The sequence below is a fragment of the Notolepis coatsorum genome, assembly GCF_963971535.1.
Source record: "Notolepis coatsorum genome assembly, chromosome: 14".
Lineage (NCBI taxonomy): Eukaryota > Metazoa > Chordata > Actinopteri > Aulopiformes > Paralepididae > Notolepis > Notolepis coatsorum.
In genome coordinates, this window is record NC_140178.1 from 44,025,953 (window position 1) to 44,041,043 (window position 15,091).

At 42.5% G+C, this 15,091-nt stretch overlaps 1 protein-coding gene across 1 annotated transcript in view; it reads right to left on the bottom strand.

The window, feature by feature from the left end:
* Nucleotides 1-15,091, bottom strand: part of LOC311240200 (ADP-ribosylation factor-binding protein GGA1-like) — a 30,665-nt gene that overhangs the window by 15,117 nt on the left and 457 nt on the right. Inside the window, exons 2-10 of the mRNA XM_084328743.1 lie at nucleotides 14,646-14,730; nucleotides 12,366-12,441; nucleotides 10,692-10,790; nucleotides 9,806-9,929; nucleotides 8,372-8,472; nucleotides 4,518-4,598; nucleotides 3,637-3,774; nucleotides 2,831-2,912; nucleotides 89-202 (exon numbers count right to left, since the gene is read on the bottom strand). Coding sequence (XP_084184869.1) covers nucleotides 89-202; nucleotides 2,831-2,912; nucleotides 3,637-3,774; nucleotides 4,518-4,598; nucleotides 8,372-8,472; nucleotides 9,806-9,929; nucleotides 10,692-10,790; nucleotides 12,366-12,441; nucleotides 14,646-14,730 — 900 coding nt within the window. The remainder of the gene's footprint in view (nucleotides 1-88; nucleotides 203-2,830; nucleotides 2,913-3,636; nucleotides 3,775-4,517; nucleotides 4,599-8,371; nucleotides 8,473-9,805; nucleotides 9,930-10,691; nucleotides 10,791-12,365; nucleotides 12,442-14,645; nucleotides 14,731-15,091) is intronic.

Genomic DNA, 15,091 nt, shown 5'->3' on the forward strand with positions numbered 1-15,091 from the left:
GTTAACTGTGCTGTTCTCTGCTCAGTGCTTCACCCACCTGTGTGTGTCTCCGTTAGCTGTGCTGTTCTCTGCTCAGTGCGTCACCCACCTGTGTGTGTTTCTGTGTTAGCTGTGCTGTTTCCATTCACTTCCTCTCCCTTCACCCGTTGTTTATACAGGTTGATGACCTGAGTCAGGCTGTCGTTGGCCTGCAAGATCTCAGCTGTGGAAAGATATGAAAGTCCAAGGTCAATATCCTGCAGAAACCCTATTTCACTATCAACATTAATTTCAGTATTTGAAAAATAAATTTCATAATTTTGGAATGATCGGAATGATCTTCAACACACACTAAAGATTTATTCACCACTAAATATGGACAATTTAAGAACTAGATTACAAACCTCAAACCTCTGTTTGAACTGAAGAATTTTCTTGTTTTTTCCCCTCATCTGTGTTTTGTCTTATGTGTAACTATTTCATAGATGTCTTTCCTTGTATCTGTTTTATGGTTTATCTTTTTTTTATTGGAAGAATTTATGCAAGTGTGTACATTTCAGTTATAATTTAAAATTATACATCTTCCATTTCCTTCCCCGTTCCTATCCCCTAACCCCACCCCATCCCACCCAAGGAGGGTGACAACAAACATACATAATTCACATAAATAAAACATTTAAATAATTAAACATAAATACAGATGTGACAGAAAAAAACTACGCAAAAAGAAATTAAGTAAAATTAAAAGAAAAAATTGAAATTAAAAACAGTATCAATCAATCAATCAAATCCTTTATTTAACCAGATAAGCATCATTGAGATTAAAATCTCTTTTTCAAGAGCGATCTGGCCAAGCAAGGCAGCAGAAAGTTTCAACATAAAAAAGAACATCACAATAAAATACAGATAAAACATTTACATCAAGCTCCAATTTCAGGCAAGTTATCAAACAGGCAAATGATCAAACACAGTTGCACTGACCAAGGGAACTGAGTTTGTAGGATTTTAAAATGGCTTTGAATTCTCCGAGGGTGACCAGTCCTGGTAATTTTAGGTCCTCCTGTATCTTGTTCCAAGATGAAGGAGCAGCATATTTAAAAGCCATTTTTAATTTAATTTAATAATTTTTTTAATAATAGGTATATAATGTAAGTAATACTCTCCATTTTGGTAACATACTTTCCAGATAGTTAAATTTGACTATTTATGTTAACTTGTTTTTTTCCTCATCTGTGTTTTGTCCTATTTATTCAATGTGTAACTATTTCACAGATGTCTTTCCTTGTAATTATCTGTGTTTTGACTATTTATGTTAACTTACAACATCATTGTAAACAAGGACAACCCTCAATGATCCGAGTAGATAAAGGTTGAATGAATTAAAAATGTTTTATTGATATAAAGTGATCTCTTTCGTGATTTTGGAAATAACATCATCAATATCATTAATATTCAAATTACATTAGAATGTGCCTCATTTCAGCCCATTCATATTGGAACGGTATTATTAGGGACAATTGACAGCCCTCGTAAACAGCAGGTCGATTTAGCCATGTTCAGCTGTCTGGTAAATTAGAAGATATGGCTAAGAGATTACATTTATCAATTGATTTTTACAATCACAACGACTGAAATGAAGAATATCTGTTAACATTTTGATTGAACAGATGTATGAAATACTCAATCATTATAATGTTGCAGTCAATGCAGTTCTCTGGTAACACTTGCTGGTTTTTATACCGCAGCTTTGTTTTCAAGATGAGAATAAGCTATCCAGCAGCGGCACTGATATTGATTGATTGATTGATTGAAAAGTTTATTAACAGATTGCAGAATGGGTACAGTACAGTACATCTCAATACAATTGTTAAGGGGATGCAGACCAGAGAAAGACTTTCGTCTTGTTTACATCAGGGTCCCCCATTTTCAATTCATCATAACATATATGACATACATGACATACAGATAGACAGTACTGCTACATCTATACATTTATGACATATCAGATTTGCAAATACAGTACTGTTTGTGATACAAAAGTGTCCAGAAAAGGAGTGTATATACATTTGGCGTAGAAACTGTACATTGGAGGAGGTTGGTGGGGTGGGGTTGGGTGGGTTGGGTGAGGGCTGTACATTGGAGGTGGGGAGGGGGGGGGGGGTTGGGTATGGGACACACACACATTTTACACTGTACATTGGAATATTGACAAAGCCTTACTTGGTCATTTACTGTACAACTAGGTTAGGACATTTGTAGGGGCCAAATGGGGCCAATATGAAGAGGAATCAACAGGATAGTGTCTAAATCCCATCTCCCGGAAGGACATTTTCATTTATAGGTAGGGCTGTTTCAATTTCAATAATGATTTTGGCTTCCCTTCCCGCGATCATGAAAACAAGACTGCATGGCGTGTTGCTCTCATTTTGTGTAAATGCAGTGCACTCTTCCTTCACAGCGGCGCACTCCACCCCTCCCTCCAAGCCCAAACGGTAGTTTCAGCCAGTGTGGAGAGGGAGGAGGGAGCCATGGTGTTCACCAGTTATTTTGAAACGTCTTTGGTAACTTGTAGAAGATGACAGAAAGGCAGCCTTTGTTCAAGAAGAAAAGTCAAACAAATTCAGTCGTTGTCCTATGATCTCAAATCAATGAGTGATCCTGTTTATCAATATTAATCCCGATTATGATTTTTGCCATAATCGAGCAGCCCTATTTATAGGTAGTAGGGTTAGAGGTTAAGGTAAGAGATTTAAAGAAACTACTTTTTTAGGTTTAGAAACTATGTTTTAGGTGAAAGTGATGATGAATTACAGCCTTCCGGGCGATGTGATCTTGACACTACCTCACTCACCCAGAGCCTCGTCGTTGTCCTCCGTGTCGCTGGCCAGTCTGAACAGTGTCGGTCTCATCTTCTCACATCGCTGGTACAAGTCCTGCACGCAGGAAACACACAATATGTTGACGTTTTCAAGCCATTTTCTCATAGGGGTGGTCTGTATCCGCTTTATCAGAGATTAACATTGCTGTGTGAGTGTATGTCTATTTGCCTGTGTGTGTGTGTGTGTGTGTGTGTGTGTGTGTGTGTGTGTGTGTGTGTGTGTGTGTGTGTGTGTGTGTGTATATATACTGACACAGCCTGCATGAGTTCAGCATTGATGTGCGTGTTATGTACGCCCCCTCATAATAGGCTGATGTGGATCAGTGAAACCTGCTGAATGAGTTGAGTCACATATATCTCTGTCATCACGATAGTATATTCACAAATACGCTATGGCACTTAATATACATTAGATTTAGAGGGATAGCTCGGATATATGGAACCCTGGCCCTATTTCTTAACATACTCACTAATGATTATGTTGATCGGTAGAATGCTTTCTCAGCACAATATAGAAAGATAGTGAGCAGCCACAAACCTATGCAAAGTCAATGGGGTTGATCTCCTGTCTGTACAAGCTGACTGAGACTCACTGAAATGTACTTTGTGTGCTCTGTGAAGTTTTTCTCTTTAAAAAAAAGAAACATAAAAGGTTGACCAAGACCAAATCAACCGATTAATCGACTAATAAAATAAGGACTCAAGCGCTAGGCATGATGTAAATCATAAAAAGGTCTGTGTGTGTGTGCGTGTGTGTGTGTGTGACCATTGCAGCAGACCTGTATCAGTTCGGCATTGTGCTGTGTGCTGGCGGTCTTGTCATAGTCCTCCAGTAACTGAGTCAGCAGACTGACACACTCCTTCACCTCCTGGATGGTATTCACACGCTTGGACACCTTCTCTGCTCGCCTCTGGTCCTAAGACACACACAGACGGGCATGTGTAACACGGCTGGATTCAAACCTACATCTCCCGCATGGGAAGCCAGACATCTACCAGTCGGCCAAAGGGGGAAGCACCATTGAGTGTCTGCCATTTGCACAAACTGAACCTTTCTACCACGTTCAATGCTGAAAGCTAGAAGTAAGAATATGCACAATGGCTGCACTGATGTAACTATTAAACACTGACTGCTCCTATTACCCCTACCCCAAAACTCAAGACAAAAATCTCCCAATATCCCCCAAAACTGAGAACAAAAAGCTCATAATACCCAGCACACTAGTATTCTGATCATTTCTCCTAGTCTCCTATGCAGCATGCTAGTATTCTTATCATTTCTCCTAGTCTCCTATGCAGCATGCTAGTATTCTTATCATTTCTCCTAGTCTCCTATGCAGCATGCTAGTATTCTTATCATTTCTCCTAGTCTTCTATGCAGCATGCTAGTATTCTGATCATTTCACACAGGATCACTGTATTGTACATGTTGAATATAATCGTATTGTTGTATTTTAGGGCCGAACGATATGGAAAATGTGATATTTAAATATGTGATATTTAAATTATCATTATTTATTTATTTTTACAGATATTGTAATTGTGATATGATTGCATCATACTCCTGTGATTTGGAAATTGCACTGGTCCACATTGCGATTTAGGTAAGATGAATTTTAATGTATTGTGTTCACTAATCCCGAGCAGGAAAGACACCGACCTCTTGAACCATTTCTTTGATGAGCTTGTTGGCTGCTTTCAGGTCCTCTGGGTGAGTGCTGTTGAGGAGGCGAGACAGCATCTGGTGAGACAACAGGACACAATGGAGTCAGGGAGACAGAATGAACGAACAGATTATTTAACCTACGAATACATGGAATGCAGCCTGGTTGGCTGATCCACCAAGAAAAGAGATGAGAGCCTATAACAGATAACCAGGCCAGGGACTGCTCAGCAATATCCCTGGGATTGATACGATACCGGTCCCCGAACTGGAGTTTGAGAAACAATGTTTTAGATTATTCCAAAGAACAATCGCCCCCAAAAGTGGTCATTTTAGTTTTTGTTTTTGAGGACTGCATACTTCTTGTGCAAACCAAAATACTATACTTTATACTTATAGCACATGCATGAGCCTGGTCTCTTTTGAAAGATGACATTCTGAAGTTTCTTGATACAATAAAGAAAATTCACTTTTAGCGCTAATGAAATAGAGTAACATAGGTCTGAACTTGAGTTGTAGAAAAACTTGTTGTTACACACGTTTTTCTGTAGTAGTTAGTAGTCCAGAAGTAGTATTTCCCCAAAAATTGGTATGGCTAAGAAGACACCATGGGTACATAGCCTGAAGTCTTGTGTAGTACATGTCCAAATTTCATAAAAGTCCATTCAGAAATGAGTGATTAGGAGCAATTTTGGTAAACTGTGTAGCGTTCCTGGTTTCCTTTTCCTCAGACTTCAATTCATTCAGCGTTTCTCTTTTTGTTTTCGCTCGTGACTTTTCACCTAGATCCCCGATTCGTACATCGCCACGTGGGGTATCATTGGAAAGCCACACTCATTGGCTACAACCCTGTCCAATAATCGCCAAATGATTGACGGCGCTAGAGCCCCGGGAGTCGGGGGTGGTAATCTGACTCTGCCTTGTACTTTGGTGCACCCCTCACATATCGGCATGTAACTCGAGAACCGCTGAGCAGATTTGGTCACCTGAAAGGGCTATCGACAGGCAACAAATAGGGCTTTAATTCGATATATATATTGTATAAAATATGCACACCCAAGCCTATAGAGGTCGCCAAAGTGCCGGTGGGCAAATCGTCCTCAAGAGGGCCCACATGCGGGCCGTTGCGTGCTAAAGAAAACATCCCTTCCTCCTCCCGCTTTCCTCAAGGCCTGGAAAGTGAAATATTGGCGCTTGTAGGAAAGCCCCTGTTAATAAGATGACTTTGATCTGTAATTGCCCTTTAATATGTTGTTGTTGACAGGAAAGGGTGATTGATTTATGCCAGTGTAATTGTTCAGCGTGATGTGCTCCAGCTAGTGTCGCATTCTGGTCTGCCGATAAGGTTACTGGCCCTTAAGTTTGGTCTCAGTTCAGCTGTTTGACGGTACGCAACAGTTACTTCTCTCCCTTTGGGGAAAGTGTGCGTCAATGACAGACGTAAGTATAGTATTTATGTTTCGTTCCTACCCAATTAATTTACTGGAGCTTACTCTGCACTTATGTTCACATTGATCCATTTCTGTCGATGTTTCCCTCTGCTATTGAGATGCCGTTTGCCATGCTATGTTGGTTAGCTTAGTTGTGTGTTAGCTAGGCTATATAAATACAACTCGTCACTCATTACTGTTAGTGAATTGAATGTATCTTTCTTTACACTTGGTTTACAGTGTGTGCCTACTTACCGTAATTCCTCTAATAGTAACCGGGTCTCAAATACAAGCCGGGTCTCTATTAATGGCCGGGTGCGCTCTTGAGCTAAGCAATTATAAGCCGGCCTCCTAATACAAGCCGGGTTACTAATATACTGAGCTGCATACTGAGCTAGTTACTTGATTTCACTTTGAAAACGTTGAAATGACCAGTGACCACCTGTAATTGCACTGTTTACTATTTCATACAGTACTTGGTTTCAATAAATGAACCCAGTACATTTTACTGGGTTCAAACTGACACAAAATGTTGATTTATTCATTATGATCCGTTTGAAAATTTGAAATATAGGCCTCCCTCTTATACAGGCCTCCTCCTAATACAAGCCTGGTACCCTCTACAGTTGAAACAAATACAAGCCGGGGTTACTATTAGAGGAATTACGGTAATATTGTTTGCATGTATTGCATGAGTAATTTCCCTGCATAGTCTATGTAATGTGAAACGGTAGGTTATATTAATAACTCTGGTTAAGCGATTGTCTTAGTTACTAGTTGTATTATATTATTAATAGTGCTGTCAATAGATAAAAAATAACTAATTAATCTCACAATTTTCTGTAATAAATCTAGATACAAAATAGCATTTTTCTACTTAAGACCGAAGCTTGTAACAGATATTTACTTGAGTAAAATCATGAAATTAATGTAAAATCAACACAAAGAAAGTATATTTAGATTCAAATACTATTTTAATAGCTTTCTTTGAATAGTTTCTCTCCTGTGAAATACAAATGTTCAACAAAACCATCAACATTGACTCAGATGGACCTCTTTCTTATATCCGCAGCGCTAAAATTGAGGATTTTTCACTCCATAGATTAATCTAGATTAATTTATTTAAATTAATCTCCAAAGTTAAAGCATTAATTTTGACAGCCCTAATTATTAATATTATTGTAGCTATAGACCACATGTTTATGACATTATATTTATGTACGTCACCACTGTGTTTACTAATGTATATTGTATTGTATTCCTTTGTAGACAACCACACAAATTCCCAAATACAAATCATTAACTGAAGCATGCCTCTGTGATTCTTTAATCGGAGTCACAACCCCATAGTGTCCGCCAGCTCTATCAAACGCACCTGTGGAGGCCCTAGACCTCCGTTTCAGCGCTTGTTTAAGGTCGCTCCAAAGCTATAGGAAATACACAGGAAGCCTGAGGTTTCCTTGCTCTTCTCCTCCAGCAGAGGATACATATGCATGTGTCCTCGTGCAAAAGTGTTTGTTTGAAGATTTCTTTGACGTAGGCAGTTAAACGTGTAACGCTCCTCCCGCAAACACGACTTCAGAACGTCACGCGAGTGAAAAACAACGTTCCATTCCTTCCAACACGTTTGTTTGCTCCGCCTCTTCTCCTCACATCTCTTCCCTGTGAAGCTTCACTGAGGAATCCAGGAGGAGACGCGAGCACATATCTATAAACTAGGCCACAATAGCCGGTGATACCGGCGTTACTCTGTTCAGGCATCCACCGAGTACATTACTTGCCCACCATGTATGCTTTTTATTATATTTCTATTGTGTGAAGGAGAGAAAGAAGGCTCTAGAAAAAATTTAAACGCTGTGTGTGAGTTTTGCCCCTTTGCTTTTTATTAGCCATTTGTTATTTTGCTGTATTTGACGCGATGACCACCAACCTGAGGATGTTTGTCCTCATACTTGGTTTGGAGGAGTTTTGGTGATGTTCCTGCTGTCCCCGTGCAGTCTGACGGCCAAAGAGCAAGGAGGATGTGGGTGAATGACACGATTTGTGGTATATGATTGGTTGCCTGAAAAGGAGCGACAGTGACGACACCGGCGCCTTTCAGAAACGTTCAGAGGTTTTCAACTAGAAACACTCGGAGCGGCCGCACAGAAAATATCTCTGAAAACAGAAGCCGGGCAGCGCTTTCCCTGCATGCTGCCTGCCGTGTACACTCACTCCTCATTGGGAACAATTGAAAAAAGACACTGGCACTCAGAAAGAAATTATATGTGGACACAAGCCATAACGTTAGAGATCAAATTAAGCACTGTACAGATATTGAGCATAATTTTGTAAAATGTCCGTTGTCACCGGTTACAACGGTGTTGTCCTTAGTCATGTGCAACCCTACTATAAACCTTTGGAATGGACCCAAACACTTACCTTTGACTTCTCTTCATCCTCAAAGATAGCGTTCTTGGGTCTGGGCGGGGGAGGGTTCAGTAGCTTGTCAGGAGGCAGCTCTGGATCCTGTTTGACAATACCTGGTGAACAAGCGCAGAACACGACAAGACAAGAGAGTTATTGAATATAATTAGTACATCCATCATCCCATATAGTACTTCAACTGCAGTCATGTAAGCGTGAACACACACACTACACAACTTCTAAGATCTCTACCTTGTTTCTTCAACATCTGGTAGGCCTATAAGGGTGCTTTCACACCAGAGCTGTTTGGTCCGGACTATCGGACCAGAATTCGATAGTCCGCTTTTTTGGGGTGGTGTGAATGCGCAGTCGAACCAAACAAGCGAACTCTGGTCCGCCTGAAAACGTAGGTCTCTTTTCGCTTCATCAGACCAAATATAGGAAGTGAGTCACGACTCTCACGAGCAGAGCGCTAAATTACTACCTAACCAATCAGATCTGCGATATGAGGTAGCGTCACGAGCAGAGCAATGTGTGTGGACAAGAGGCGGGTTTTTTTTCTTCGAAAAGAGGGACATCCTCTCAATATGTGAGACGCGAGACATTCGGTCAAATGGTGGAACTGGTCAGACAGGGCTGCAGTCACACACGCACGCGCAAAAAAAAAAACTCCTCACCGGTCAACCTCACCGGCGCTTCATGCAATCAAACCGAGAGACCGTCCGCTCCCCGACTCTCTCCGCTACACTCCTCCCGCTGCGTCTACTACTACACACACACACAATAGGGCTCGCATTCACACACACACACACATTTTCACTCTGATGTGTCCAATAGATGAGTGCCCTTTTCGACCGCGTGACATTGTTCAGAAAGTTTGGTGCGCTTGACAAATTGCAATGTGAATGCAGACGAACCAAATGAAGAATGCAACAATGTTGCAACTTCACCCCCAGAATCACACCGAGTCCACCAAAACTATATGTGTAAGCGCCCTAAGATCTTTATCTCAATCTTCAGCATCTGGTCTGAGATCTTTACCTTGTTTCTTCAGTATTGGATAGGCCTAAAAGATCTTTATCTCATTCTTCAGCATCTGGTAGACCTATCAGATCTTTACCTTGTTTATTCAGCATTTGGTAGACCTATGAGATCTTTACCTTGTTTCTTCAGCATCTGGTACAGTAGACCTATGAGATCTTTACCTTGTTTTTTCAGTGTCTGGTAGACCCATCAGATCTTTACCTTGTTTATTCAGCATTTGGTAGACCTATGAGATCTTTACCTTGTTTTTTCAGCATTTGGTAGACCTATGAGATCTTTACCTTGTTTGTTCAGTGTCTGGTAGACCCATCAGATCTTTACCTCGTTTCTTCAACATATGGTTGACCCATCATATCATTCTTTACCTTGTTTATTCAGCATCTGGTAGACTTATCAGATCTTTACCTTGTTTCTTCAGCATCTGGTAGGCATCAGATATCTTCGCCTCGTCAGGCAGCCCCAGGGCCCAGCTGTAGATCAGCTCCAAGACTTTCTTCTTCACCGGCTCTGGTGACCGTGAACCCAGATACTGAGGAGAGAGGAGGACGAGATATGTTGAACCTCTATTTTGAAAAATAAAATGTATCTACTTTTTCTCCCCATTTTTCTATCATCCCAATTTCGTATTATCCAATTCTACCCTCCCCTGTCTCGAACGTTGTTAGACCATGCCTCCCACTGGTCGGCTGCAATGTGGACCAAGCCTTGCATCACGTGTCCCCTCTGTCGCATCTTTTCACCTGTACAGCGCGATCTCTCAGCGGCGAGGAGTAAAGCGTGGGAGGCTCACGCTGCCCCCGTTGCTTCCTGATTCTGCTGTACAAGCGCACCAACCGACCTGTAGGAGTCTCTGTCCACAACGTCCGATCCCAACCCACCGGCTTTCCCACCCCCTAATACTGCCAATTGTATTAGTATGAACGACCAGCCAAGCCGGAAGTAACACCGAGAGCTGGGCTCAAACCCAGCATCTCCTGCGTTAGTGGCGAGCGCCTTGCCCACTGCGCCACTTAGCCGCCCTCTCTATTTTGATGGTTTACACATCTCAGATCAAGAGAAATTAAAGAGTAGGTAAAGGTGCATCATAGTCTTCATGAGGTGCCGGTTTTAGCAGCAAGATTCAAATAGGAGTAATAAACGTTAAATGTTTGGTATTCCTCCTTATTTGAATCACAGATCAAGAGACCATAGGGTGAAATAACTTTGGCAGGTTTTGACCAATTTGAAATGATTGGTTGTAAAATGGACAGGCATAAGATAACTTGAACAGATACATGTTGACTGGTTTTACCTTCGGGGACACTACTTTGATGAGCTCGTTGAGGAAGCGGAACTTGCCCACTTCACTGTGGAACCTTTTCCCACAGCTCTTCATACACATCTCCAGCACCTGGTTAAACAAGGCAACATAACATTTAGGGACACACCCACACTGGATATCAGATCCATACCAGGCGGAAAATGGGTATCTGTGAATGTCCCCCATTCTGAGATCCAATACCAAGCGACATGTGTGTTGTGTCAGAAACAAAAGTGACTTGATTTTTCAGTATTTTTGGGACACAGAAGCATATTACATCCGTTTTATAGAGATCTAATCTCGGGCAGCACGGTGGAGTAGTGGTTAACACTGTCGCCTCACAGCAAAAAGGTCCTGGGTTCGATTCCCGCTTGGGGAGCAGGTTGCCAGGTTGTTTATCTCCCGGGCCTTTCTGTGTGGAGTTTGCATGTTCTCCCCGTGCTCGCAAGGGTTTCCCCTCCAGGAAAAGAGATAAACAAAGAGATAAACACTGTTGTGTCCCTGACGAAGATGGACATGAGCACTTGGATTGGTCCCCGGGTGCGGCCCCACACCGTGTCTGCTTCTTGAAGAACGACGGGATGGGTCAAGCGCAGAGACAAAATTGTATTGGCTGTCTAACGCCTGTCCCGTCTCCCTGTCTTCCTATGACTTGCTGTCCTGGAGTGTTGACCGGAGTGTTGGACGTTGACGAAGGCCGGGAGATTGCGACCCCCTCTGCGTGCCCCCCTGTCTTCGGAGGTTTCGTAGTGGTGACCGGAGTGCCGGATGTCCCGCGATGATGCCGGGAGTTCGCGACCCTCTCTGTGCCACCCCCCCTTCCCCCTGTCTCCGGCTGTCCCTGAGCAACGACCGGAGTGCTGAATGTCCCGTGACTAAGACGGGGAGGACGTGACCCTCTTGCGCCGCCCCTGTGCTTCAAATAGATCCGCTATCAACTCTATCTTTAATTTTTCAAAATGTACAGTTGCTATTGCATGCACTCATCTGTGTTTCACTACACACATGAGTGCATGCTTACCAACTGTCCGTCTGCAACACTACTATCACCGACATCTAAGAAGGGAGATCCCCCCTTGAACGGCCCTTCTAAGGTTTCTCTCCTCCACATTGCCTGTGGAGCTTTTTTCCCTATTGTTAGGTTTTAGTGAGTTTTTCCTTACCTTCGCGTGGGGTATGTCTGGGAGTGCTTGCATTCTTTCATTTATTTGCATTCATCTAAAAAATGTTTGGACCCTATGGTGTTCTTGTTCTGTTCTTGACTTATTGTTATGTTGTCTTCTTGACTTGTTTAAAGAAGACCTGTACGGCCCATGGGGACATTAACGTGTGTTGTCGGGCCCTATAAATAAATTTGATTTGATTTGATTTGATTTATTGGCGAGTGTCGCCGATCGCATGTGTGTGTCGCTGCATGACTATGTTGCAATGTGTGCTATGAATAAAGACTTCTTCAAAGTCCAGCTTAATCTTTTATGGAGGAAAATTCTAATTATATCTCAATCATTTTTGTCCGGTTACCTCAAACAAATGGTCTAAGCCAATACTGGTTGGTATAAGTCACAAATCGGAACTCAGTATCAGCTGATACTTAAAAGTTAAGTACTTGAAATCGGTATCTGCATTTGGAAAGTGATATGGGTGCATCTCATCCTCTGGACTCACCTGGAGGGCCTGCATGGCCTCCCACTCCTGTGGAGACTGGATCTTGTGGGCCAGCAGCCTGGTGGCCAACTGAGGCCTAGAACAGACATTAGGAGGAACATTAGCTCATTGGTACAGAAAAGCCAGACATGAAGTTCTCCTTAACCAAGTACGATTACAGAAAAGTGATGTGGGTGTTTTCGCATATAGACCTTTTTAAACTAACCAAACTCTGTCCTTTTTAAGTGGACCAAATATATGACCAAGAAGAAATTAGCTCCATCCTGTTGGTGTTCACATTGTCCTTTTTGAAAGAGAACTCTTGATCCTTTTCTGGTTCACTGCAGCCCTGATAAGATCCCACAACTCAGCCCCCTTTACGGCTGTTGTGAATAGCAGTTTGTGCTTTGTGACGTTAAAAGGAGATAAGATCAACATCATGACACTGAAAGAGTGGTTTATTATTGAAATTGATCAGGCTTATTGCTTAGATTGATTAATCATGTTCCGTTTTCAAACCGTAGCCTGGGTTCCATCCTAGAGGCAAATCTTTCCTGTGACAAAATGGCATCCAATGTAATAAAAAAAGTCAACCAACAAACTCGATTCTTGTACCGGATCTCCTCTCTGGTAAACAAGAATACCCTGAAGACTCTGGCAGGAGCACTCATTCAAGGGTACTACAACTATGCTTGCACCTCATGGTACCAAAGCACCTCAAAGGCACTAAAAACCAAATTACAAACATCTCAAAACAAACTAGTCAGACTACTGCTTGACCTGACTCCTAGAACCCACCTCACCCCTGCCCACTTTGCCAACCTAGGATGGCTTAGAGTAGACGACAGAGTACAGCAACTTGCAATGGGCCTGATCTACAAGATACACTACACGACCAAGGTACCCATGTACATGTCAAAATACTTCCCAAAGGTCAGTGAATACCACGATCACAACACCAGAGGGAGCTCCACAAATTGCGAAAAGTGTTTAATCCCTTGTTTGTGCCGAATCTGGGTTGCACATGATTTGTGGAACTCCCTCTGGTGTTGTGGGCGTGGTATTCACTCATTCATTCATTCTAGAGAAGGCGGTAAGTGCAATTCCCATAATGTTGGTGTGTTCCTTTAAGTGTTCACAATGCGCACAGGAAGCGGACCACCAATCAGACTCAAATGCAAAGCGAACTGAGGGCATCTCCTGTGGACGTCCGATTTCATTTGAGAGGCTGGAATGGACCAAGTGTGACAACACCCTTCCTTTCAGGCACACATAACTATGGGTTTGAGGAGGCAGTTGGGGTGTGACCCTCATACATTTTTAGCATTTTTAGGTGGAGAGGGGAAATGACCATGTTTCCTTAAATTTGATCAGAACCACATTATTAACAAGGAGCCAGGCATTTGGTGGAATGCCTTCTCACAAGAGGGATGCCACCCTTGTTGACTACCCTTCTGACAAGAGATGCCACACCATTGATACCCTTCTTACAAGAGATGCCACTCCCCATGACTTGACTACCCTTCTCACAGAAGGGATGTCACCCCCCTTAACTACCCTTCTCACAAGAGGGATGCCACGCCAGTTGACTACCCTTCCGTATAAGAGAAAAAAGCAGCAACAGCAATCAATAGAAGAGTTTCCACTATAAGGACATTAATCAGCAACAGCTAGCCTAACCCAGTATCAAAGTTCCCTCTGGAAAGAGGCTATACGCCACAGGACCCTGCAATGTGCGTATCTATGCCATTGCCCACTGTGCGCTTTTGTTAAACCCATATCTCAGAAGCACAGTCATTACTTGCCAGACTAATAGTACTGTGGTGGACGGACAGCGTAGGCCAAAAATAGCTGATGCACTGTTCCTAAAGTTCCCTGCTTTGGACAATTTACGACTTAATAAAAAAGGACAACTCCCAAAGAGACAACGTACAGTATCCCCACCACAGTGCTAGAGATACCAGAGCGAGGGAGAAATATGCTCATTTTGGAGAAGCGCGTGTAGGCTGAGAATGGTGCAGTCGGTTGATGTAGTCGGTTTGGGAGTTGTGCTTTTGATTAAGTAGTGAAATGTTAGAAACAGGGTAATTTAGGAAACACACAAGCCCAATGCATGAGCTATTTTTGGCCTACTAAGCCGTCTGTCCACCAGTGTCATTAGTTTGGCAGGTAATGACTGTGCTAATGAAATATGGGTTTAACAAAAAACATACAGTGGGCATAAATGGGCATGTTGCAGGGCCCTCTCCCTGCCACAGGGCCCTGGTACTGGGAGCTTGTTGAAACACAACCCTCCCTTACCCCTCCAAGTCATTGTTGAGCTGGTCACAGAAGGCATGGATGCTGGCCCAGTCTGTGTCTCTGTTCAGTGGGTTTGTGGCTCTGTCTGTGAGGAGAGAATATTGGAAATGAGGCATCAATAACACGTGATTTGGGCTATATTCAGTGTCCTAGTCATTATTTGTATTAATCGCCAAATGTTCTTATCGACAATATAACTACAGTACGTAAGGGAAATAAATGCAAGAAAGCTTTCCTGGCAGCATCCAGTTGCTCTGTGCCAGCTAGCTGCCATACCACTGTGCAGTGAAAATGCACAATAGGCGTTTAGGTGTAACGTTAGCTATGTTGCTTGCGTTTGATGCCTGCCCGTGTCTCTCGTTCTCTCATCTAGAACTTTCTGAATTGAATCACATGTCGCACTGTAATCTAGACGTGTTAGATCCTAGCTAACTACACAGTTAGCT